General features: G+C 40.0%; 4 protein-coding genes and 1 non-coding gene across 5 annotated transcripts; 1 reads left to right on the top strand and 4 right to left on the bottom strand.

Moving 5' to 3' along the window:
• Positions 1–3,844: 3,844 nt before the first annotated feature.
• LOC118348972 (uncharacterized protein At5g39570-like) lies at positions 3,845–6,435 on the bottom strand. The gene is made up of 2 exons (XM_035691619.1): positions 5,046–6,435; positions 3,845–4,159 (listed from the first exon to the last, which is right to left on the bottom strand). The coding sequence occupies exons 1-2, from the start codon at positions 6,243–6,245 to the stop codon at positions 4,076–4,078; spliced, it is 1,284 nt and encodes a 427-aa protein (XP_035547512.1). The 5' UTR covers positions 6,246–6,435; the 3' UTR covers positions 3,845–4,075.
• Positions 6,436–14,245: 7,810 nt separating this feature from the next.
• LOC109006347 (pectinesterase 31) lies at positions 14,246–17,414 on the top strand. The gene is made up of 6 exons (XM_018985604.2): positions 14,246–14,656; positions 14,750–14,854; positions 15,369–15,446; positions 15,855–16,042; positions 16,442–16,615; positions 16,981–17,414. The coding sequence occupies exons 1-6, from the start codon at positions 14,411–14,413 to the stop codon at positions 17,141–17,143; spliced, it is 954 nt and encodes a 317-aa protein (XP_018841149.1). The 5' UTR covers positions 14,246–14,410; the 3' UTR covers positions 17,144–17,414.
• Positions 17,415–17,752: 338 nt separating this feature from the next.
• Positions 17,753–17,825, bottom strand: TRNAA-UGC. The gene has a single exon. It is a non-coding gene; the product is annotated as a tRNA-Ala (tRNA).
• A 193-nt stretch (positions 17,826–18,018) lies between these two features.
• On the bottom strand, positions 18,019–20,182 carry LOC109006349 (pentatricopeptide repeat-containing protein At5g15340, mitochondrial). The gene has a single exon (XM_018985607.2). It carries the CDS (start codon positions 20,036–20,038, stop codon positions 18,137–18,139), a length of 1,902 nt encoding a protein of 633 aa, XP_018841152.1. The 5' UTR covers positions 20,039–20,182; the 3' UTR covers positions 18,019–18,136.
• A 458-nt stretch (positions 20,183–20,640) lies between these two features.
• Positions 20,641–24,733, bottom strand: LOC109006350 (vesicle transport v-SNARE 13-like). Its single transcript, XM_018985608.2, has 6 exons — positions 24,476–24,733; positions 24,177–24,293; positions 22,473–22,531; positions 22,193–22,381; positions 21,637–21,807; positions 20,641–21,047 (listed from the first exon to the last, which is right to left on the bottom strand). The coding sequence occupies exons 2-6, from the start codon at positions 24,268–24,270 to the stop codon at positions 20,895–20,897; spliced, it is 666 nt and encodes a 221-aa protein (XP_018841153.1). The 5' UTR covers positions 24,271–24,293; positions 24,476–24,733; the 3' UTR covers positions 20,641–20,894.
• Positions 24,734–25,126: the final 393 nt, after the last annotated feature.

Genomic DNA, 25,126 nt, shown 5'->3' with positions numbered 1-25,126 from the left:
GAATTGAGTTGAGTTAAGATGATAAAATATTATTAAAATATTATTTTTTAATATTATTATTATTTTGAGATTTGAAAAAATTGAATTGTTTATTATATTTTGTATTGAGATTTGAAAAAGTTTTAATGATGAGTTGAGATGAGTCTGGCAACCAAACTCACCCTAGCTACATAGCAGCTCACTGTAGCACATCAGCCTTAGCACATCTGAGCTGGCTTTGTTTTTTTCTCTACACATTTAAGCAGTTCACTGTATTACATCAGATGTGGCATATCAGTCAGTCCACACGTTAGGTGTGCTGCGACTGTAGCGGCTAATATAAAGATTTATTCTTCCCAAAAACAAGTGTCAAAAAATAGTTTAAACTTCTTTTATATAAAATTAAGAAAAATATTTTAATCATAAAATAATTATATAAAAATAATCTTATAAATTAATATGAATTGATCTATTCATCAAATTATAAAATTATTTTTATTATAAAATAAATGTAACGAATTAAATAAAATTATAGCCGACATCCATCATAGAGAATGGCAGTTGAATGAGACTTACCAGAGTTTTCAAAGATAACCAACAACTAATTCACGACTACTATTAGTGAATTAAATAATATATCTTTTAAATTTTATTTTCGTTTTGATTTGATGTATCTAAATTTTGTTATAATAATTATATTTTATAAATGAATTGGTGTTGTAGAGGCTGCCTGTTAGAATTTGATAATGTACGGTAGAAAAGTTGGTTAGACTGTCTTTTTATCTTTTTATGGCTGTAATCTAATTTTATTAATCATCCATATTTTCGATACAGTAAGGACTTGTTTGAAAAAATAATTTATCTCAACGTTCGTATCTTATTTCATTCTCAATCATAATTTAAATATAAATACTTTTAAATTAATCATTATAAAATTTTCAAACTAATCATTACAATTTTTTCAAACTTTCAAACAAAAAATAAAAAACAATTCAACTTTTTCAAATTTTCAAACAAAAATTATATTTTAATAACATTTTAACTTTATATTTTTTTTATTCAACTTTTTCTCTCTCATTTCTCAAAATTCAAACTATCTCTCTACTATTCACAAACTATCTTACTACTATTTACAAAATTTTCATCTCATCTCACTCTTCAAACTTGTCCTAAATATCTTTTAGGGACCTTTTTGTCTCTCGTGGGCGATTTTGTTCACCCAAACATCTCATCCTCTTAGCCCAAACGGGGGTTGAGCTTCTGCTCCTCCCTTCTGACTTATCCAAAAATTGTTCAAGTTGTTATCTACAAGTTTTATTCTAGTTTACCGTCCATAATAAGAACAAGCGCCGATCTACTACCTTCCGACCCCCTAAGAGTGTCACGGGTCCCACCACAAGACTCTCCAATCGTTGATCTTTCAGATGGTCGAAGTAGAATGTAGAAAATAGCGGCGTGTGAGCCACGTGAGCGATTCAAACCACACGTGAGATTCACGCGCTGCCACATCGATGAGTGCTTGTTGCCGCCGCACACGGCATTTTTGGGCCCAGCAACCTTAGATCCTTCAGACCCGACCATCCTCCGCTCTCCTAGCATGGCATGTGGCCTCCACGCCACCACAGTCCTGGGCGGTCATCTGCCGGTGATTCAGTGCATCTCCAGTTTGCTATTTTCCTATGTTCTTACTTCCCCTAACCAAGGATCATGGGAAAAAAGGTAGTGAAAGTTTCTGAAAGCAAGTCCAGACCAGCGAAATGTAGCACAACATCACGAAATGTACACAACATCACTTTATTGCGACTTCTAGTAACAAAACAAAACAAAAGGGTTGCTACGAAACAAAATAGGCTTTATGTGTACTATTTGCTATTACTGTCAAAGAACTAGGATCCACGCTTTATCCATGATGAAATAGTCATTCTGAGTGTCTAGGAAGATGCAAAGAAGTTGGAAACATTTACCTTGGGCACCATAGTAAGCATGGCTGTGAACAAGTGCATTTCTATAGTTATGTTTGTTGGATTAATGTTGTGTTTCTATGGATATTATAAGTTGTCATCTGACTCTCTTAATTGTTTTGGTTCTTCAGTAGTTCAGTTTGGTGATTTTCTTTTGTTATATGATGGATTCAAGCAATTAGCATAAATGTATACTCACATGTGTGGTCTGCTGATGCATGGTTTCATGTATCGTGCTAGGAAATGGAACTTGAGTTGAAGAAATTGTATGAGACTGTCTCATCCATTCATGATGAGATGTTTTATCTTCGCGACAGGTACAAACACAATTTACTTTTTATGAATATTTGGCACCAATTTCTCCTAATTTTTCTCCCATGTAGTAGTTATGCTTGATTTGTTACCAGTTTGGTGCTCTTCGTACTGGGCTCGATCTGCCCCAATAATAAGCTGCAGATGACTTATGGCATAACATGAATGAGAATTACGATTGCTTAGAGCAATACCAGGAGGCCAATCTCCTCGAAGAGATCATCCTGTTTTTATTTTTTATGGTTAATTTCTTGCTATTTTCCCTGATTTCTATCGGAAGAACCCCCTCGGGTCCTATCACCTTCCCCCCATTGTTAGCATCCAACAAGATTCAGTTTTCTGAGTACAGAAACAAGACTCAGATTCAGTATTCACTACTGTTCACCAATTTCAACTCACAAATCTTATTACCATTCACAAACTATCTCTATTCATCATCTCTGTGTGCTCTGGTTTGTTTTTTTGATGAGGGGCACCATTCCATTTTAGCTATATATGATGTATCTTTGTCCTTGGCGGTCTAGGGAGGAAGAAATGCAACAACTCAATAGAGCAACCAACTCCAAGATGGCTACCTTTAGTTTCCTCTCGCTTGTGGTTTGCTTGTCAGTAGCTGGTTTGCAGTTATGGCATCTGAAGACATTCTTCCAGAGAAAGAAGGTTATCTAATTTGGCCACCAAATTCCTTTTTTTGTATTTTCTTTTAATGTTTCATAGGCTATATATCATCACCAATCCATTTGTTGGACTAGTCGTACTACTTGCAAAACTTGTTTTAAGCAATTCAAGGTAAGTCCCTCTCATCTTTTTGAGTTCATGCGGTTGATAGTTTTGTAGAAAACAACCTATTTTCAAAATGCGAAAATTTGACTTGTTACGATCTTTGGATTTCTGCGGTTGTGTTTGTGTTACTCCAATAAATAGTTGCAGATTGGCATGGCAAAATTTTTTCCTTTCCAAGTTTTTATCATAATGTATTAGTGCCATAGTATTTCCCATGTCCAATGGGGCACTGAAGGCCAAAACTAGGACTTTTTGTTAATCCGAACGCATGTACACTGAATTCTTTCTTAAAAGCTCTTTAGACGGTTTCTCAAGCAGGTGCTGGGTGAGAGGACAAAAATAAAAAAATAAAGAACAATCAGTATAACTCCTGGTCACAAAGGAGAATGCTGCATACTGTATCATCTCACGTTTATCTTATAATAATAAAGCAACATTACTCATCAATCCTTAAATCTCCTTTTAAAAACTACAAAGGATGACCGAAAGATATGAGAAGTGGCACATCTACCTAGCGAGATAAGAATGTAATATATTACATTACTCAATCTAAATTACAATTTTGAAAGAAACAATCAAATACCTCAAATGTCACTGTTTAGATGAACCGAAAAAACTGGTGTTCTTCCCAAAGATGCAGCCCTACATAGTAACACTACCCATCATTAGCAGAGGTAATTTGTTATTGGAAAACCTTTATGTAGTTTTCTTCTTCCACCTGCCTATTTAACTTGTTCCACTTCCGAAATGGCATGTTCTCTATCAACCTGATATGTGTATGACTCCAAAAATCGTGAACAAAATAAAGATGATTGAACACACAGCAGCCCAAATGTATGGGATTTTATTTAAAAGCGCACACAGAGGTATACTCTGAGATTACAAAGCCAAACATGACGAGTATGGAACACTCCAGACTTGTACCAGTACAATACCACTTTAAAAAAAAGACTCGAAGGAAGTCATGCCTCAACCCTCTTTATTTAGTATCAAATTATGGCACGAATCCCATTCACAAAGCAACCTGCATTCCATTCCAATTACTCATCATCATAGCTCTTGCGGTGGTGGTGATGCCCATGACGTTGGCGCTTCTCCTCATCATCATCAGAGCCATCATCTCCCTGCCACATTCATTCATACGTACATGATCAGAAAAAAAACCAAACTTCTCAACACATTAGTGGAATAGATATAACTCGACTAGTAGTCTATGTATGTAATGACCAAGAGGTGTTCATGATTTATGTGTATCGACACCTGAAATTGCTTAAGCATTACCAACTGGTTTAGATTCAAATCATATATTAAGGAAAATGTTCAAAACATTGTTGTTTGGAAGTTACTACCCTAAGAACTGTAATTTATTATTATTTTGAAAATTGGTTATTTGGCTATTAATGTTTCAATGATGCACAATCCCAAGGGTGCGTCCTGGACAAACTGTATAAAATATACATCATGAGTTCGAAACAAAACATTCACACTCTTGGGACTTGGGACCATTAGATCTGTACATCCCCCGGTCCCAGACACCCAGTGCCAATGCGCAAAAATTTTGGGGAGTAACTCAAAAAGAGCTGTATATGCTAATAAGCAAAGCACCTCTAGAATATCTACCCCAACTTCTCCATACATCGTACGTGATAAAGGTCCCGGTCCAGGATGATGAAAACATCGCACATAAGCTAACTATCGAAACTCATTCGTTCTCAACCTATATAGAATGTCTGCCTGTCTATTTATGAGAATGCTGAACTACTGTAACAATGAGATGTCAGTACCATCTTTGTAACTAAATCATGCAAAACTCTCACAAGATAAAACTCGTAACAAAACTAGCATATAATGAGGGAAAATCATTCAAAATATATAAAGTTTTGTTTTCTAATTTTAAGAGATATAGAAACGGAGAGGAAGCTACAACATATATCATATAAGACATCAAAGACTATGGTTGGAAGTGAACATATAGTAATGAAATGGTGATTAAATAACATAAATGCTTACGTATTTCTTGCGCCCATAGCCCTCTTCACCCTCTTCACCGTATCCATACTTGCGCCTCTCGCCACTACCATCATCATCATCACGCCTCTCATAGCTCTCCTCCTCGGACCGCCCATAACTCTGCCTCCGAGGCGGCTCGTCCCCATAACTCGGCCTCTCATGCTCAGTACTCTCGTTCTCAGGCCTCTCACTCCTCCCTCCATACCCGTAACCACCGCTACCCTGTTCCTCCCCATAACCCGGCTTCCGCCCGTATCCGGATCCATACCCTGATGGGGGGGCCTCATACTCGGGCTTCCGCTCATACCCAGATCCGTATTCCGATTCGGGAGTCTCATAATCGGTCTTCCGGCCATAACCGGATCCATATTCCGGTGCGGGTGGCTGCTCATACTCGCTCTTCCTCCCGTACCCAGACCCGTATTCCGATTCGGGTGGCTGCTCGTACTCGCTCTTCCGCCCATATCCAGATCCGTATTCCGATGGGGGTGGCTGCTCGTACTCGCTCTTCCGCCCATATCCAGATCCGTATTCCGATGGGGGTGGCTGCTCGTACTCGCTCTTCCGCCCATATCCAGATCCATATTCCGATGGGGGTGGCTGCTCGTACTCACTCTTCCGCCCGTATTCCGATGGGGGTGGCTGCTCATACTCGCTTTTTCGCCCATACCCAGATCCGTATCCCGATTCAGTCTGTTCATACTGGCTCTTCCGTCCGTATCCGGATCCGTAGTCCGCTCCGGATTCCTGCTCATGCTCACTCTGGCGGCCATACCCAGATCCGTATTCAGATCCGGGCCTTTCCGATCCATACTTGGGCTCACCATACCCGGGCCTGTTAACCCCAGGAGGAGGGAACCCATGACCAACGTCCGGCCTGGCCCCATACTCACCTCCGAAATCTCCCTCACCGGGTGGAGGGGGCGCGGGTCGGGGCTTGGGACGGGCGTAGCTGCTGTATTCAGTATCGAGGGCCTCGTCGCGATAGGCGGAAGGCTCGGCGTAGGAGGTGTACTGGGGGCGATCATAGTCGAAGTCATCGGAAGGCGTGGAGGACGAGAGAGGGTAGCAGGTCTCATCAGACGGCGGGAGAGGCCGGCCGTAGGTGAGCACGATGTCGTAACCGCCTCCGTACGGCGTTGGATCGTACTCGTCGAAGTCATCGACCTCGTCTTCGCCGCCACGAGCGTAATTCGACATATTGTTCCTCGTGAAAATATCTGTTGTTTGGATTTTGGTTTTCTTGATCCGAGAAACGAAAACGGAGAGGATATAAAAAAGATCTCTTCTGGGACGGAGACGGTTGGCAATTACTGTGTAGGCACCGACGAAAACGGCACCGTGTCAGATTCGAGGACTAGATCCGTCGTGCGGACACGTGGTAAAGTATTTATTAGTGTGAAAGTGAGAGAGAGGGAGTTGACAGGCCCAAGATATGGATATGGGCTTTATCGGAAGCAATAAAGAAGTGGGCCCACACCACGTTAGCTGAAACAAATGTTTATTTCTTTTCACAGTTTTATTCCTCTTTTAACCTTTGAGAATTGTAACAGTACGTAACATTAGAACTTTAGAAGAAGCAATGGCTAATAATGAAGAAACAGGGTTTCCTTCCGATCAAAGTGCGATTTATATATTGAGATAAGATAAGATAAGATAAGATAAATTAAGATGAGATGTTAAGAATTAAATAAAATATTATTTTTTAATATTATTATTTTAAAATAAAAAAATTAAATTATTTATTATATTTTATATAAAAATTTAAAATAATTATAATAATAAGATGAAATAATTGAAAATAACTGTTCAGAATTGCAACCGAACTTAACATAAGGAAAATCAATGGTGAATCATCAAGATATCCATTAACTATGGGAAAATTATGGGAACCCGTTTTGGCACGGTGCTACAAGTGACTTGGCATTTGCGTCTATTGCATCCTGCACCGTGCCATCTCCGACAACCAGCTCCTCGCACCTGAAGCTCTGAGGCATTGAAGATTGAATTGGGCAGAGACCTATTGAAGAAATTTCTGGAGAGATCGATGTTGAAGTCCATGCCCTGAGCAGTCATTGTTGACTGCTCAGCGCTTAACCCTCAACCCCCAGCGCCCAACCACCTAATGAATGCAACAATAAATGCGTTCATACGTGAAGTAATGCGCTTATAAATTAAAGCTTCAGACGAGAGCATCATACACCCAAAGAAGAAAAGAAAAGAGAGAGAGCCGAGAGAGCTCTGAGAGAAAAGAAGAGAGTTGAGTTGAGTGGAGTGTGATCCTCCTCCTCTATAATATTTTCTTGTGTTCCACTATTTATTAGTGAAGCTCTTTTCTGTGGATGTAGGCAGTTGCCGAACCACGTTAAATTCTTGGTGTCACTGAGTGCATGAGTGTACTCTTTTATTACCGCTTTTATCCCTTCCGCTGTGTTGATTTCCCCAACAAGTGGTATCAGAGCGTTTGTTGGAAGAAGTTTTTTACAGAAAACTCAGTTTTAGTGTGTAGCTCAGTTTTCAAATTTGAGCATACCACTGTGTTCGTCTCATCCAGACAAGAAAAGCGGTGGAAACCAGAGGCCAAACGGAGGCCGCACGCTCCTCCACGCGCCGTCTGAAGATCGGAGAGTGAGACCCACTCTCAACACGCGTCCCACGCGCCAAGTAGAGTCTCTAGCGCGTGAGTCCCACGCTCAGCCACGCGCCACACGCGCTCCAGAGAAGCCATTGCGCGTGAAGTTCACGCGCCTGACGTGCCCTGACTCCATATAAGCGCGTGAGTTACACGCGCCTACGCGTTCCACGCGCACCAGAGGAGTTTCAGCGCGTGAGTTACACGCGCCTACGCGTTTTGTTCGCGCCACGCACTGCAAGCGCGACAGAGTTCCTGTTTTGGTTCTTTTGCTCGTTCCTTGTGCTATCTGAGTCCGATTTTGATGAAACAAGACTCGTTTCCAACAAAATCAGACGTTCCAGACACAACGGTGCTGTCCATTTTTTGATATTCCACCTCGAAGATCCTGTACTTGCATTTTGTATTTAGAACAGTCTAAATCCATGGAGAATTCAGCATCAGGAGCCATGATAAAGCTGACTACCTCAAACTACAGTCTTTGGAGACCTCGAATGGAGGATCTCTTGAACTGTAAAGATCTGTTTGACCCTTTGGAAGATGAAGGGAAGAAGCCAGATGAAGTTACGGATCAAGTGTGGAGAAAGATGCACAAGAAGACTATTGGTCAGATCAGGCAATGGATTGACCATAGTGTTTTTCACCACGTGGCCCAGGAGACGGATGCATATAACCTCTGGAAAAAGTTAGAGGATATGTATCAGGCTAAAACTGCTCGAAACAAGGCCCTCTTGATGAGACGGCTTGTTAACTTGAAGTTGAAAAGCGATACCTCTGTTGCCGAGCATACTAGCGAGTTTCAAAACCTAGTTAACCAGCTCGGGTCCGTCAACCTGAATCTTGGCGATGAAGAACAAGCCCTGCTACTTCTCAGTTCATTACCAGACAGTTGGGAGACGCTGGTGGTCTCCCTAAGTAACTCTACTCCAGATGGCAAACTTACCATGACGATGGTTAAGGATGCCCTGTTTAATGAGGAGGCCAGACGAAAAGAGACAAGCATGAATCAAACTCATGCCCTTGTCACCGAGAGTAGAGAAAGGCCTCAAGGTAATGATAGAGGGAGAAGTGGAGGCAGAAACAGAGGGAAGCCTCAACCACGTGGAAGGTCCAGCAGTAGCAGGAACCAGCAGACGGGTAACATGAAATGTTACCATTGTGGCAAAGAAGGCCATATGAGGAAACACTGCCGCAAGTTTTTAAGGGAGCAAGGTCAAAGCAGTAAGCTGAAGAAAGAAGATGGTGAAACCCTTGTCACTCTTTCTGGAGATGTGGCAATACTCTCCACCAGTGACGAGACGTGTCTGCACGTTGCAAGCCATGATGTTGAGTGGGTGGTAGACACAGCAGCATCATACCACGCCACTTCCCACAGTGAATTTTTCACTACGTACAAAGCAGGAGACTTTGGTACGGTAAGGATGGGGAATGCCAGTTCCTCGAAGATCGTGGGAGTTGGCGAAGTGCAGATAAAAACCAACGTTGGTTGCACCATGGTGTTGAAAGATGTTCGACACATTCCTGACCTTCGGCTCAACCTGATTTCCGGGACAGCCCTTGATCGACAGGGCTATGACAGCTACTTCAGCAAAGGCACTTGGAAGCTGTCACAAGGTGCCATGGTTGTCGCCCGAGGACATATTTGCGGTACGTTGTACAAGACCCATGTGAAGATCGGTTCTGATAGCCTCAATGCAGTGGAAGACGAGGCATCACCGAATCTGTGGCACAAGAGACTCGGACACATGGGTGAGAAAGGGTTAGATACGCTTGCAAAGAAGGCACTTATCAAAATTGCCAAAGGAACAGCGTTAAACCCTTGTGAGTACTGTTTGTTTGGCAAACAATGTAGAGTCTCGTTTAAATCCTCTACGAAGAGAAGATCAGAGTTGTTGAGTCTGGTACACTCTGATGTATGTGGTCCCATGGAAGAAGAGTCATTGGGAGGTAACAGATATTTCGTGACATTCATTGATGATGCTTCACGAAAGGTCTGGGTATATGTTTTGAAGTCAAAGGATCAGGTCTTCGAGCACTTCAAGAATTTCCACACCCTAGTGGAAAGAGAGACGGGAAAGAAGTTGAAGTGCCTGCGAACGGACAACGGAGGAGAATATGTCTCCAAAAGGTTCGCTGCATACTGCGCTGATCGCGGTATTCGACATGAGAAGACGGTCCCATATACCCCTCAGCACAATGGTGTAGCCGAAAGAATGAACCGGACCATCATTGAAAGAACAAGATGCATGCTCAGTATGGCCAAGTTACCAAAGCCATTCTGGGGTGAAGCTGTTCTAGCTGCCTGTTACCTGATCAACAGATCACCTTCTGCACCACTGGAATTTGAAATTCCTGAGAAGGTTTGGTCTGGAAAAGATGTCTCTTACTCTCACCTGAGAGTGTTTGGGTGCAAAGCCTTTGCACACGTATCCAAGGAGCTGAGACAAAAGCTCGATGTCAAGTCAACTCCATGTATCTTTGTTGGATATGGAGATGAAGAATTCGGATACAAGTTATGGGATCCAGTGACAAAGAGAATTGTCAGAAGTAGGGACGTTGTGTTCCATGAAAACCAGAACATAGGAACTGAAGCTTCATCAAGAGAGCTTAGTTCCGATACTCCAAATCCTGCACCATTACAGTCCGCCACAGATAATGAGGAAATGCAGGATCGAGATCCAGAAGCAGAAGAAGAAGCTCAGGGTGTCGAGCAGGGGGAGCAAGAATCCTCTCCACCAGCAGCTGGTGTACCACCACAAGGGTTAGATGGTGACGAACCTCCTTTGGTTGATGAACCAAGAAGATCGGCAAGAGGCCGCCTACTGATTCCGTCGAGGAGATATCCGGAATCAGACTATATTCTGCTTACTGATGAGGGGGAGCCAGAGAGTTTCCAGGAAGTTCAAACTCATGCTAATAGAAGCCTATGGGTGCAGGCAATGCAAGAAGAGATGAGTTCTTTGCAGAAAAATCAGACCTATGAGTTGGTGAAACTTCCTGAAGGAAAGAAAGCCCTAAAGAACAAATGGGTATTCAAGCTGAAGAAAGATGGCCAAGGAAAGCTGATGAAGCACAAGGCCAGATTGGTTGTCAAAGGATTCCAACAGAAGAAGGGAATCGACTTTGACGAGATATTTTCTCCGGTGGTGAAAATGATGTCGATCCGAGTCATACTCGGATTGGTAGCCAGCTTGAATTTGGAACTCGAACAGATGGATGTGAAGACAGCCTTTCTCCATGGAGATTTGGAGGAGGAGATCTATATGGAGCAACCAGAAGGGTTTGCAGCTCCAGGGAAAGATCACTTAGTCTGCAGGCTGAAGAAGAGTCTCTATGGCCTCAAGCAAGCGCCGAGGCAATGGTACAAGAAGTTCGACTCATTCATGATGAGTCATGGTTACAAGAGACTTGTTGCAGATCAGTGTGTCTATGTTCGAAGGTTCCAGAATGACAAGTTTGTCATACTCCTTCTTTACGTTGATGATATGTTAATCGTTGGTGAGGATAGGTCCATGATTAACAAACTAAAGAAGGAACTATCCAAGTCCTTTGACATGAAGGACTTAGGCCCAGCACAGCAAATTCTGGGCATGAAGATTGTTCGTGATAGGAAAGTCAAAAGGGTGTGGCTATCACAACAAAAATATGTTGAACAGGTCATTAGACATTTCAACATGGGAGATGCTAAGCCAGTCAATACTCCACTTGCTAACCACTTCAAATTGAGCAAGAGCTCGTGTCCTTCTTCAAAGAAAGAGATTGAAGAAATGGAAGCAATCCCCTACTCTTCAGCAGTAGGAAGCCTAATGTATGCAATGGTTTGTACCAGACCAGATATTGCTCATGCTGTAGGCATGGTGAGCAGATTCCTTTCAAATCCAGGAAATGATCATTGGGAAGCAGTCAAGTGGATTCTCAGGTACCTGAAAGGTACGTCGAATATGTGCTTGTGTTTTGGGGGAGCTAAACCAGTTTTGGAAGGCTATACAGATTCAGATATGGCAGGAGATCTGGATAGCAGGAAATCTACTTCGGGATTTCTCTTCACCTTTGCAGGAGGAGCTGTCTCTTGGCAGTCCAAGTTGCAAAAGTGTGTTGCTTTATCCACAACAGAGGCAGAGTACATTGCCGCAGCGGAAGCTGGGAAAGAGATGCTGTGGATGAAGCGTTTTCTCCAAGAACTAGGAGTTAGTCAAGAGGACTACAAGGTGCATTGTGATAGTCAAAGTGCTCTAGACTTGAGCAAGAATTCAATGTACCACTCCCGCACCAAGCATATTGACATCCGCTATCATTGGATACGCGAAGCGATGGAACAACAGCTGTTGAAGCTTGTGAAGATCCATACGAAAGAGAATCCAGCGGACATGCTGACGAAGGTGGTTACAAGTGAGAAGCTTGAGCTATGCAGAGACATAGCTGGGATGGAGAACATATAGGTAAATGGGCATGGAGGGGGAGAATTGTTGAAGTCCATGCCCTGAGCAGTCATTGTTGACTGCTCAGCGCTTAACCCTCAACCCCCAGCGCCCAACCACCTAATGAATGCAACAATAAATGCGTTCATACGTGAAGTAATGCGCCTATAAATTAAAGCTTCAGACGAGAGCATCATACACCCAAAGAAGAAAAGAAAAGAGAGAGAGCCGAGAGAGCTCTGAGAGAAAAGAAGAGAGTTGAGTTGAGTGGAGTGTGATCCTCCTCCTCTGTAATATTTTCTTGTGTTCCACTATTTATTAGTGAAGCTCTTTTCTGTGGATGTAGGCAGTTGCCGAACCACGTTAAATTCTTGGTGTCACTGAGTGCATGAGTGTACTCTTTTATTACCGCTTTTATCCCTTCCGCTGTGTTGATTTCCCCAACAATCGAGATCGAGATGGCGAAGGTGTTGGATCATGCCGAGGTCGGCGGGGACCGAACCCAGAAGTTAGCTGTTGGGGAGGACTAAACTGGTGACCCTAAATGTATCCGGCGTGCCGGGGTTTCCGATTTCGGTGCAGTCGACTCCGGTCCATGAGCATGGTGTTTCGTCGTTGTAATTCCAGCTCTCCAAGACTGATAGTGGGTCACTGAGGATTGAGTATCTGAAGGAAAGCAAGAGAATCCCATTCGAGTTGAGAACGAATGAGGGAAGTAGAAGGAGAACAGAGGCAGTGATTCTCCACCAGAAATGGAGGTTTTTGGTGTTGCAGCTCATGATTTGTTGAACTAATTCAGCACCGTAGCTCCAAGTTCATGGTGAAGAAATAGAGTCAGAGATACAGAAGGAGAGATAGGGTGACCAGCTATGGTTAAGTTGTTTTGGTGACCAAATCTTTAATTGGGAGAATAAGCGAGTGAAAATGGAGGAAAACTAGGTGTGATACGCTAAAAGACACCGACTCTGAAGTCAAGTGTAGAGAGAAAAATGGCAGTTAGTAATTTGTATAAGATTAGTATCAAGAGAATGGAGGAAATGTTGTTGAGTTGCAAAAGATGCAGAGAGTAGCAGAGAGCAAGACGGGGCGGTGTAAAGTAAAAGTAACCCTGTGAATAATAATGAATGGAGAACTTTGCTGAACATGGGAAATATAATTTCAGCGGTGCTACTCAAATTAATGATGTTTTTATTTTATTATTCTAAAATATTTTTAAAAAATATAAAAAAAGTTATTAATATATTAATAGTTATTTTTTTAACTATTAAATAAAATTAAAAATTTTAAAAAATAAATTTTTTGAGATGTCAAAATGAGAAGGTAAATGGAATGGATAAAATAGTATTTTTAATATAATTTTAATAGAAACAGTTGTACTGCCAAGTCTTTTCACATCAAGTGGAAACACTAAACGGGAACCAAAACAGGTTTCTTAGCATTTTTCTCCTTTTGTTTTCAGAGATGAGATGAGATGAGTTGAGATTAAAATTAAAAAGTTGAATAAAATATTGTTAAAATATATTTTTTAATATTATTATTATTTTAGGATTTGAAAAAATTAAATTGTTTATTTTATTTTGTGTGGAGATTTAGAAAAGTTGTAATGATGAGGTGAGATGAGATGAGAAGTTTTTGGAAAACAAACAAGGCCTTAAATTATGACTATGGCCAAATTATGCCCTCAAAGCTGGTTATTGAAACAAGATTTTTTCTCTAGGCTTAAAGTTTAAGGTTTTGAGTTATTTTATTCTAAAGTTGCTGTATAAATCACATATAATAAAATATTTATATAATATAATTTAATTTAAAAGATAAATTTTAAAAATAAAATCTTATAATCTATGTAACGTAAATAGTATACTCTATATATCAACTTAAAAATATAATAACTCTACAATAAAATAAAATGTTCATATCTAATTAGTCCCCGTTTCACCTGATTTTATAACACGAGCGTTTAGGTTGTATTTAGGGTAGTGTGGTATTTTTAAATATTTTATAAATAGTAATAAAAAATATTAAATAATAGTAGATAAAAATAAAAAATAATAATAAAATATTTTTAAGATGCCAAACTAGTCTTGTCTGTACAGTAACATAACAGTTACTCTCGTAGACAAAACAGGAGGGGCCACAGACTGCTTTTTTTTAAGTCGGTCTTTAAACAAACAAAGCCAAAATACTTTGCCATCCCTCGAGAAGAAAACTAGGATTAGATTCTGTTTCACTTTTAACGTTTTCTGTCCGCGTTCTCTCTCCCTTCCGCAAACCGATCCCATCTACGGTAGAGGGAGAGAGAGAGAGAGAGAGAATCAATGGCTGCGGCATGTGTAATAACGGTGTCACAGGATGGGAACGGGGACTATGGCACGGTGCAGGATGCAATAGACGCGGTGCCACTCGGCAATACGCGTCGGACGCTGATTCGCGTCGCGCCGGGCATCTACAAGCAGCCGGTGTACGTGCCGAAGACCAAGAACTTCATCACCCTCGCTAGTCTCAACCCCGAGGATACCGTGCTCACCTGGCACAACACCGCCTCCCAAATCGACCACCACCAGGTAGGCTGCACCCGGGGTAGCTCGTGGCTCGTGCCACATATGTAGAAAAATTTATTGATATTTTGGTCGCTGAGTGGCTGATGGGTTTTGCAGGGCTCTCGGGTGATCGGGACTGGAACGTTTGGTTGTGGAAGTACTATTGTGGAAGGGGAGGATTTCATTGCTGAGAATATTACTTTTGAAAACTCTTCTCCTCTGGTAATCTTTGAATATACTCAACAGAAAACTCAAGCTTTTATCTTTCATGTTTCAATTTTCCGGGTCTTTGTTGTTGCACTAGCTTTTGAATTTTTACCATTGGGTGTTCACCTAGATGTGGTAGAAACCCACTTCTGAGGCGTGTACTGAATGGGTAAGCTGCCATATGTGGATTAAGGTTTTGAATATGCTGAAAATTCTCCCTTTTTGTTTTTCGTTCTTTTTGCGAGCGTCTGATAAGTTGTCTTACTACTTTTTAAACATAGAAAAAGGTTTTAGATAGTTTGGAATGTAGGAAATTATAGTTCGGGGTTCTAAGTTTACTCAAAGTTGGGGCTTTTTATTTGTTAATGAATACATTAGTTGGTCTTGGTAATTTGGGTATTGTGTATGTATGTTGGAACTCTTTTTTTTTTTTTACGCTTCGAGCATACTCAAAAGGAACATTTTATTGTTGGCATTTAGAATTGTCAGAGGTTAGTTTTTTACTTCGTTTTTGGTTTGCTTTCGGTAGGGTTCTGGCCAAGCTGTGGCAATTAGAGTAACAGCCGATCGATCCGCCTTCTATAATTGCAGATTTCTTGGGTGGCAGGTACATGAATTTTGTCATTCTCAGTTAATTTTGTAGGTCAGTGACTTCAAAGTGCACCTTTTTAAGATGTTGGTTTGATGGCAACGAACACTTCGTTGCTTCCTGGCAACAAATGCATACTTTCCTCTCTAAATAATGAAGAATGGCCTTACATTGATCATAATTTTGATTATTCTTTTTATTTTCTTGAAGTGAAGTAATTAGGGATTCTTTATGTTTGATTTGATGGTTACTTTCAGGAAATATCCATTACGTAGTATCTTGGATCAACTGACGGGTCTTGGAAAAGTATATGTTTATATGTGTTGTTTGGTTGTCTGCAATTGTCTTCTTCATTCAGGAAAAATTAGACAAGTTATCTGAGATAATTATACATAAATGACTATTTCTTATATGATTCTGATACAGGATACTTTGTACCTGCATCATGGAAAACAATATTTAAAAGATTGCTATATTGAAGGAAGTGTGGATTTCATTTTTGGCAATAGCACTGCACTCTTAGAGCATTGTCATATCCACTGCAAATCTGCAGGATTCATAACTGCACAAAGCAGAAAATCCTCTCAGGAGACAACTGGTTATGTTTTCTTAAGGTATTTAATTGAATAGCATTTTATTATTTTTCATTTTTGAACAACTTGGTTTCTTACCCAAACACTTCGAATTGATTAGTTAATTTGGTGCATTATGTTGAGGTCATTTTTTTCCTCCTATTCTTTTTTTGCTATTCCAAGTATTTTCTGTAATCTACAGATCAAACCTGTGCATTTTACTTCTGGTACAGGCTTTAAGGCTACATAAATTTGATGGCTTTCATACTTTTCTTGGTTGAAGTAGCCAATGTGTGATTTAAAGATATGATTAAAACAACCATTTCTCAAAAAGGATTTTCCTAGCCTTTATAGTTATTTTTCTCTCTCCCTTCAAACTTTTGGTTTGAGATTATACAATTGCTTCTATATGTCACCTATAAATACTGTGTGTGGATGCAGATGTGTTATCACTGGCAATGGAGGGACTCCGTATGCATGTCTTGGACGACCATGGGGTCCTTTTGGAAGGGTGGTCTTTGCATACACATATATGGATGCATGTATCAAACATGCTGGGTGGGACAACTGGGGCAAAGCGGAGAATGAGAGAAGTGCTTGCTTTTATGAATACAGGTATCGCTTTCTCCTAACTTTTAGTAGACGTCTGTTTGAAACAGATACAATACCACCAATGGATTTAATCTAGCTATCAGGGGCTTGAGTGAGTGGATGATATATTATATTCTCAAAAGATCGATGACTTGGGTTTTTGTACAGAAAAAGTTAAGAAAAAGAAATGTTGAGTTATTGGATTTGACTCGGGTTTGATTGGCCAAGTTTCTTTGCTTTGATTTTAGAATGCGGTTGGTTTCTCTAGGAATATTGTTTCTCTTTATTCATTCTTGTGCAGCTTCTTCACCGGCATTAACACATCTTATTTTAACGAGTATAGTAGTAGCACAATCAATACTTTTGTTATGCTACAATAAAATATGCAGGTGTTTTGGGCCAGGGAGTTGCCCTTCAAAACGGGTCACATGGGCTAGAGAATTGGTAGATGAAGAAGCAGAACAATTCATCATGCATCATTTCATTGACCCGGAACCAGAAAGACCTTGGCTTGCCCAGAAAATGGCCTTGAGGATTCCATATTCTGCTTAGAAGTTAATTGAAGGTGACCTGCCGAAGATTCCCAGCAACTAATGGGAGAACTGAGTTTGTTGATGTCTTACATGCTCGTTGTGATAAATCTGCGTGATAAGAATTTAGTGTTGGTCTTTCAACGTTTTTCTGCTATAGAGTTGTAAAGAATTACATCTGATCTGTATGTACTTGTTTAATATGTGCTACTATGAACTATTCATATTACTCTTTTAAAAACGATGTTATTATTTTTTTTAGCAATTCAGGACTGACGATTATTCAGAAACAAGATGCTTTTGCTAATTGAGAAAAATTAAGAAATAAATAGATTTGTACCTCGTAAGTAATGATGTAAGCACGTGGTGTTTTTGGAATTAGTTAGAGCATATGCGAGTTTTGACACTGCAATGGCTAGCAAATGATGTTGTCAATAATACAAGGTGTTTTTGGAATTACTGGCTCCTCACTGAGAAATGCAGTAGTATTGACAACTCCTAGCTAAAAATTATGGAGAGATGGAACTAGAGATACGTGAGATGGGAGTTTTCTGAATCATACATGAGATGGGTGAACGCTGGACAGCAGTTTTATTGGACAAAAACGAAAATGGTTGAAGAAGAAAACGGTTGGAGATGCGGGGGATCGAACCCCGTGCCTCTCGCATGCAAAGCGAGCGCTCTACCATTTGAGCTACATCCCCTTTTGTAAATAATTCAAGAGAATCTATATATATCATCGCTAAACATAAAATCATTGGGAAATATCGAGTACCGCAATGAGCCTCCAATTGTTGCAAAATCATAAATTTAATGAGATGCCATGGGATTAACTAAATTAAAAGGACGAGTATTAAAGAAAAAAAAAAGAAACCAACAGGATATCTAAATGCCATATACGCATGAGCCTCCGGGACAATCTTCCTGATAATCAGAAGGTACAAAGAGACCAGCAGCTAAAGAATAAGACCTAAACTATTTTTGTACAATCGTGAGTGTATTGAAGTAATAATGGTCACCAATAATCAGAACAAGAACAACAACCTTGCTTAAAACAATGAAAACGGTTGCGGTCCCTCACAACAATTTCTCGATCGTATATGTCAGAAACTATCTTAATAGCAGAGTGACAGTCTTGGCATATACGTAGGTTCTTGAAAATATAAAGAGGTGAACCGGGTCTTGTGCTCATCAGACCAAAACAGACTGCCAGCTTCTCACTGTGAGAGAACAGGGCCTGCTCTATCTCCTCTTGTTCATGATCCATGTTTCCTTCCCTATTGTCACAACCGGAGAAAACTTGGGAAGCAGCATTTGGGGCATATCCAGCCAATTTCAATCTTCTAATCATCTCGTCCAACGTGATATAAATCTCTGTGGTTTGTGGATGTGACTTATCCCCTGCGCTGAACTGATGAACTTGACCACCAACATGAATTGAACTCATTCCGGGCACCTTTTTAATTCCTCTCTTTTTAAGAATCTGCCTGAGGGAATTAGCCTTGTCCCGCTTTCCTGCTAAAGCATACATATTTGAAAGCAGGATATGATATTCCGTGTTGTGGGGATCCATTTGTAACAGCTCTTGCAGAAAGCGTTCACCCAACTGCAGCTTTCCGTGAGCACTGCAGGAACCCAGAAGGGATCCCATAACCACTTCGTTTGGAGGCATTGGCATCTTCTTTATTAAAATCTCAGCTTCTTCAAAACGGCCAGCCCGACCGAGAAGGTCCACCATGCAAGCATAATGCTCTAATTTAGGTGTAATGCCATATACAGATTCAAGGTCATGGAAGTATCGGCCACCCTTATCAACGAGACCTGAGTGACTGCAGGCACTTAACACAGACACGAAGGTTACATCATCTGGCTTGGCTTCTTTGACCATACGAGGAAACATATCCACCACAACTTTACCCCGCCCATGCATGGCTAAGCCATTAAGCATAGCATTCCACGCCACCACATTCCTTTGAGGCATACACTTAAAAACCTTATACGCAGCATCAACTCTTCCACATTTTGCGTACATATCTACCAAAGCTGTGCCCACCATGATATCCATCTGCCATCCTAGTGTCTTCAAGGCATAAACATGAACCCACTTACCCATCATCACATCCCCCGACTGTGCACTTGCTGATAAAAAAGAACAAAGAGTAACATAATTCAACTCCAAACCACAATAAAAAACCATCTCGCCAAGAAGCAACAGTGCTTCCCGGACAAACCCTCTCTCCACATAACCCACTATCATTATAGTCCACGCAACCTCATTTCTATCTGGCATCATATCAAACACCACCCTCCCACTTCCCACACCTTCAAATTTAACCACACCATCCAAGATCACTGTCCATGACACAACACTCCGTTCCTCCATCTCTTCAAACACCCGCCTCGCTTCACCCAACATCTCACACTTCACGTACATATCCATAACTGCATTGCACGCCTTCACACTAGCATTCAATCCCATCCTCACCACGCAACCATGCCCTTGCACGCCAAACAAATGGTCTCCCAACCATGCACACGCATTGAACACGCAAACCACGGCCACATCATCGACCTTCACTCCCTCTTTTCCCATTTTAACAAACATATGTAGCGCATTCCTCGGCTCCCCATGTCGGGCACAGCAGCCCATTAAGATGGTCCAGTCTATGGTGTCTTTGTGCGAGTTTGGAATTCCATCGAATAGTTTTTGTGCATAACATAAGTCATGGCATGCAGCATACAAGTGAAAGAGGGCGTTGGGAAGAAAGGAGTCCGGGGAAGCGGCAAGGCCTGTGGTGATGATAGTGGCGTGGAGTTTCTTGCCCGTGTCGAGAGAGGAGTGTCGAGCGCAGGCGCGAAGAAGGGAACGGAAGTGGTGGGGGAGTGAGGGGAGGGCACAGTAGCTTGGCCATTTCATTAGATGAGTAGAAACCGAGACGGAGAGGGAGAGGAATTGCAAAGTTGTAGGCAAGCATCCAAAACGATTCACATGGTGGCCGTGGCACTCATCAAAACAACTGAGAGCTTCCTCCTGCGAGTCCTGCTTCCACTATAAAGTTGGCCGGACTTGTCGAGATTTTCTAGAAATTGGAGGACACTCTTTAAATAAATAAAAATTATTTACATTCAACACTTTACACATCTATATTTTAAATGAGAAATACTTTTATAAATTAACTAACAAAAATAAAATTACTTTACAAAACTATCATTGTCTTAAAACATTGTCGTGTAATATGATGTGTATCATTATTCTTTTCATGATTGATAAATAATGATTATCATTATTCAGAATGCATAGAACTTAAACACCTTAAAACTGCAAATATGATTTCTCTTCGATCAAGTGTCACAACCATTAACCTTATAATAATACAGGAAATGTGATTAAACCGGTCACAAACATAAGAGTTACGATAAATAATACGAGAATACTTTCAAGGGGAACTTATCAAAAAAGAATACTTTCAAGGGGATGCAAACATGAAAGAGATTTACACAGAATATAATGGAAACCTCTACACAAGGAAAAGATGATCATGAGTAATCATAGAAGAACCAACACTCACATGACAAATTAGAGCACACATTGTGACATCCAACGATGAACAAAAGCACATCATGCAGCTGTTACCGCACAGCAAAGTATCTTTGTGTTAGCACTCAAATTACAAGCTCACAAAAAAGAACCAACAACGGTATAAAGACAAGAAAAAAGAAAACGGAGTCCCCTGGAGACACCCCCACAAGCTCAACAGGAGAAAATTTCCTTGCTATTTAGAAAGTTTAAAATACAAGATCAAGATGATGGCGATGACAAGAACTGCAATAATGATGCCAATTATCCACTTGTTCTTAGCCATTCTCCTTGACATGGCAGTCAATATTCTCTTGCTCTTTCCTATGTTATCATCCACTCCACGCAGCTGCAACAGAAGGAAAACAATCAGATATATAAGTGACATATTTTCACCATTTCTGCTGCAGGGTAAAATATTGTAATTGAAAAATAGAGCAGCTTAAACTGGAAAGTTAATAAAATGGCCAACGATAATAGGTCCAGAGTACCAGGCACTACTGCTGAGACGGAAAAAAAAAAACAGAACAAAAAAGAAAAATGTACATGATACCCCATAGTGGCACGAGAATGCAAGTGAAAGGACAGGGTGCAAAAGTGTCTACGAAAGTTTTTTTTTCCAGATCCAAAGGAAATTACAGGAATACTAGGAATAGATAAAATAGGTTTGCCAGTGTTATGTTGTAAATGATGGGTTTTACATACAGAACATAGACACGGTTTTGGTTTTACACCTTGGTTTTGGGCAATGTAACAACAGTATTCATCTACCAGTAGTGAGGGTTTATTGATAAAATTGAGGTTCCATCCTCTTTTTTTTTTAAGAAAAAAAACATATATCCCTTGTATAAAATAATAAAATATCCACCAAAATGCAATTAGAAGCTTTTATCAATGGCTATAAATTGAATCGGAAGCCTTCGTGAATAAGTAACTACCGTGTTATTAGCATGCAAGAGAGACTGTCGCTGAGAATGCAAATCTTGAAGAATTGAAACACCAAGCTCCTCTGTTTCCAGCATGGTTCTTCTGCTTTCCTTAATTCTGCCACCAGATTTGCCTAATCTCTCCGTAGACATCATTAATCTTGTTCTCTGGTCAGCAGATGCCTATTGCAACATCAATCATATGTATCAAATGAAAATCCACAAATTCAAGGAAGAAGGAAAATGTAATGTGTCAATATTCACCAGTTATCAGGCCTTGAAATCAGAATTAAAGTTTCAATTTACCAAATTTGAAGAAGCAAAACCAGTAAGAATTTTAGAGATGTAAAAGACTTAAGGCTGCCTGTATCAACAGACTCAATTACTTGACTGTCATCATTCGGATGACAAAGTGAACTGCATGAATGCATCACAATGGTGCTAAAAGAACATAGAAGCTGAAATCTCTTTTCCAATAAGTGACCATGTCTATCATAAAACCGCTAAAAGATTATAAATCACCACGTCACTTCAAAAGAATAAGCACACAGAAACTATGTAGGCATACCGTGAGTGCGTCTGCCATGCCTGATTCCAACAGCTCATCTCTGGCAGCTGGATTTAAGTTACCAGATACAATTCTTTTGACTTCACTTTTCAGATTGTTCAGATCTGATTTATATTCCCTCAACTTAGCAAGAAGGACAGCCTTAATATTAGGCTGCAAACTTCGTGCTTCCAGATCCATTTTTCGGATCTGAAACATTTACAAGCAACATCCTGTTTTAATACTGAGAATACAGGACTATGTATATCTAATTCCCCAAGAACAAAAGTCAAGTAGGTACCAAAGATTCCGCTTCATCAATTCCGGACTTTATCTCGGCAAATTTCTGTTTCTTTTGCTCTGCAGATCAGGGAGACATTACAAAAAACAATAATATCAGGAGGGTTGTTTTTGGTGGGCATTGGGAAATTCAGTGTCCATACTAGTTATACAAAGGATAAGCCCCTGGGGGGGAGAGGGTAGGAAGGGGGATGCAAGCATATGTACAAAAAACCAAACTACATGCATGAACTGTCACCAAATCCATGATTCAAAAACACACACATGAAGAATGAAGTGAGAAAGACTAGGAACTTAAAATAGGGTTATATGGCCATTGAACATTGACAGAAAGGAGGGTTATGTGATATGATACTGAAACTCCTAGGAAAACAGAAAGTCAGAAGATATTGCAGATAAGTTAGATAAAAGTGCATAAAGATAATTTTTTTTTTTTATAAGCAAGTAAACTCACGCATAAAGATAATTAAAGTGGAAGATGACGATGGATAAAGGGAGAAAGGAGGAAAGGCAGGAACATGTTAGGCAATTAATGCCTTCGACATACAATATTACTCTACATTACACTTCTTAAGTCTCACTTTGTTCGAGCAGATCAATCTATGTCATGGACTTCCCTCAGAAAAATCTGCTTGCACAAAGATTTTTACAGAAAATGTGCACAAACCTCTCGTAGCTGCTGGACACTTTCTACATCCTCATGCAGTGCAAAGATATAATTTGATGCAAAACATATGTTACATACACAGTTTAAAATGAGTTAGGAAATCTGTATCCCAGTAGCAGCAGAATCTTAGTATTCTTTTTGTTCTTTTCAATGCAATTAAATATAAGAGAACCGTATTTACTTTCATTACACCATTGTATCATGCCAAGCTATATGTCATACGGTAGAAAGAATCAAAGTAGCATGCAACTAGTAGCCCTGTTCTACAATTTGGAAACTGCAGATAAAATTTTTAAAAGGATTAACAGGTCCTTTTACATTCTTGGAATCTTCATCCCAATATTATTAAGAAGCTTTGGAGTTCAAAATTCAGATTCAGTTTGAAAGTGTAACTCATTTGTAGATTAAAACAGGAAAGTACAACAAAAAGGTAACAGATTTATACTTCTCATTACGAACATGTCAGATAACAATCCACATAAGGCCATTCATGTCATTAGTATCCACTGGCCTTAAGGCATCTGCAATGTGGGCAGTTTGCCCAGACCAAAGGGCCAAAAGCTATTAACACTATCTTACCCTTTGCAGCTTTACAGGGTGAGATAGTTTGTAGACTTGGCTCACTTCTTAAGGTTGATCGTAATCATAGCTTTCTAGTGTACAGTGGCGGGAAGTCTTAGCATTATCCTAATCGCTTAAGATTCATACCAATCAAAACAATCCACGTCAAATACTCTCAAGGATAGTGATTTTAAAAATACCCAAAAGAAGTCAATATGTATCTCAGAACCATAACACATCAATGTTGACCACAAAACATTTTTAATCGACTAATCCATTTCCTCCTTTCCAATTTTCCTCGTTTTATTTTCCTTAGTTTTCCCTTCAAATAATAATAATAAAAATCTCAATTATTTAATTAAAAACATATTCAAAACTCGTCAACATGCATAACTGAAATCCCAAGACGAAAATACATATATATACCAATTACATGATGAAATTAATTGTCAAATTAAAAGAAACTTTATCCATTACCTCCATGGAGAGCACTAGACGCCGTACACTTTCTTGAAAGGTTCGAGGAGAGCTCGCAGTATTGGCGTTCGTATCCTTCAAAAACCTCACTCATCGTCCCTTAATCTTCTATTCCTCCTGTTTAATCACCATTCACCACTTCAATCATAAAAAAAGAACAAACTAATCCAAAAAAAAAAATCGGCCACAAAAATTCGAAACATCTCGATCAAAAACAACTTAAATAACCCTAACTCTGAGAAAATCACGCAAATCGGTCACATAATCGAAGATATTAAGATCGGATTAAACGTTATGACCTTAGAAGAAAGGAGATCGGAGGGGGCGATGGGATTTTAAGAAATTCCCGGAGAAGTTGCCGGTGGTGTGGTCGAGGTTTTTTGAAGTGATGAAGCGGCACCGCGGATTAGATCGTCCGGGCACCGGGGGGGTGGGGGTTGGGGTGGGGGGTTGTGCGCGGTGGATAATGCTCTCGTGATGTTTGATGATGATAACTACACTCGCTGGGGCACGCTCGTGCTGGGGAAGACAGCTGCCCAGTTATGATGTGGCAAATGTATAGGCTTTGCATGAAGCTAGGAGGGATTCCAGTTCTACAGCCCCCGCTGGGGTGTAATGTTGTTTTACATGTGTTTTTTTAAAGTTAATTTTTATATAAATTTTTTAATATTTTAAAAAAATAAAATAAATTTAGAATATTATTAAAAAAATACTTCCTTAATTAAAAAATAAAAAAAAATAAAATTATTAAAAAAATATTTTCTTAATCATGAAGTAAAATAAAAAATTATAAAAAAAATTATAATATTATTAAAAAATATTTTCTTAATCATGAAGTAAAATAAAAAATTATATAAAAAACAATTTTAAAAAAACACATAAAAACACACTTTGGACCCCAGCGGGAGCTCCCAGTGGGAGATCCAGCATTTTCCTTTTGTAAATGATAC

Source organism: Juglans regia, chromosome 1, assembly GCF_001411555.2.
Source record: "Juglans regia cultivar Chandler chromosome 1, Walnut 2.0, whole genome shotgun sequence".
Lineage (NCBI taxonomy): Eukaryota > Viridiplantae > Streptophyta > Magnoliopsida > Fagales > Juglandaceae > Juglans > Juglans regia.
The sequence above is the reverse complement of the archived record's forward strand: the minus strand, read 5'-3'. Positions and strand labels throughout refer to the sequence as shown.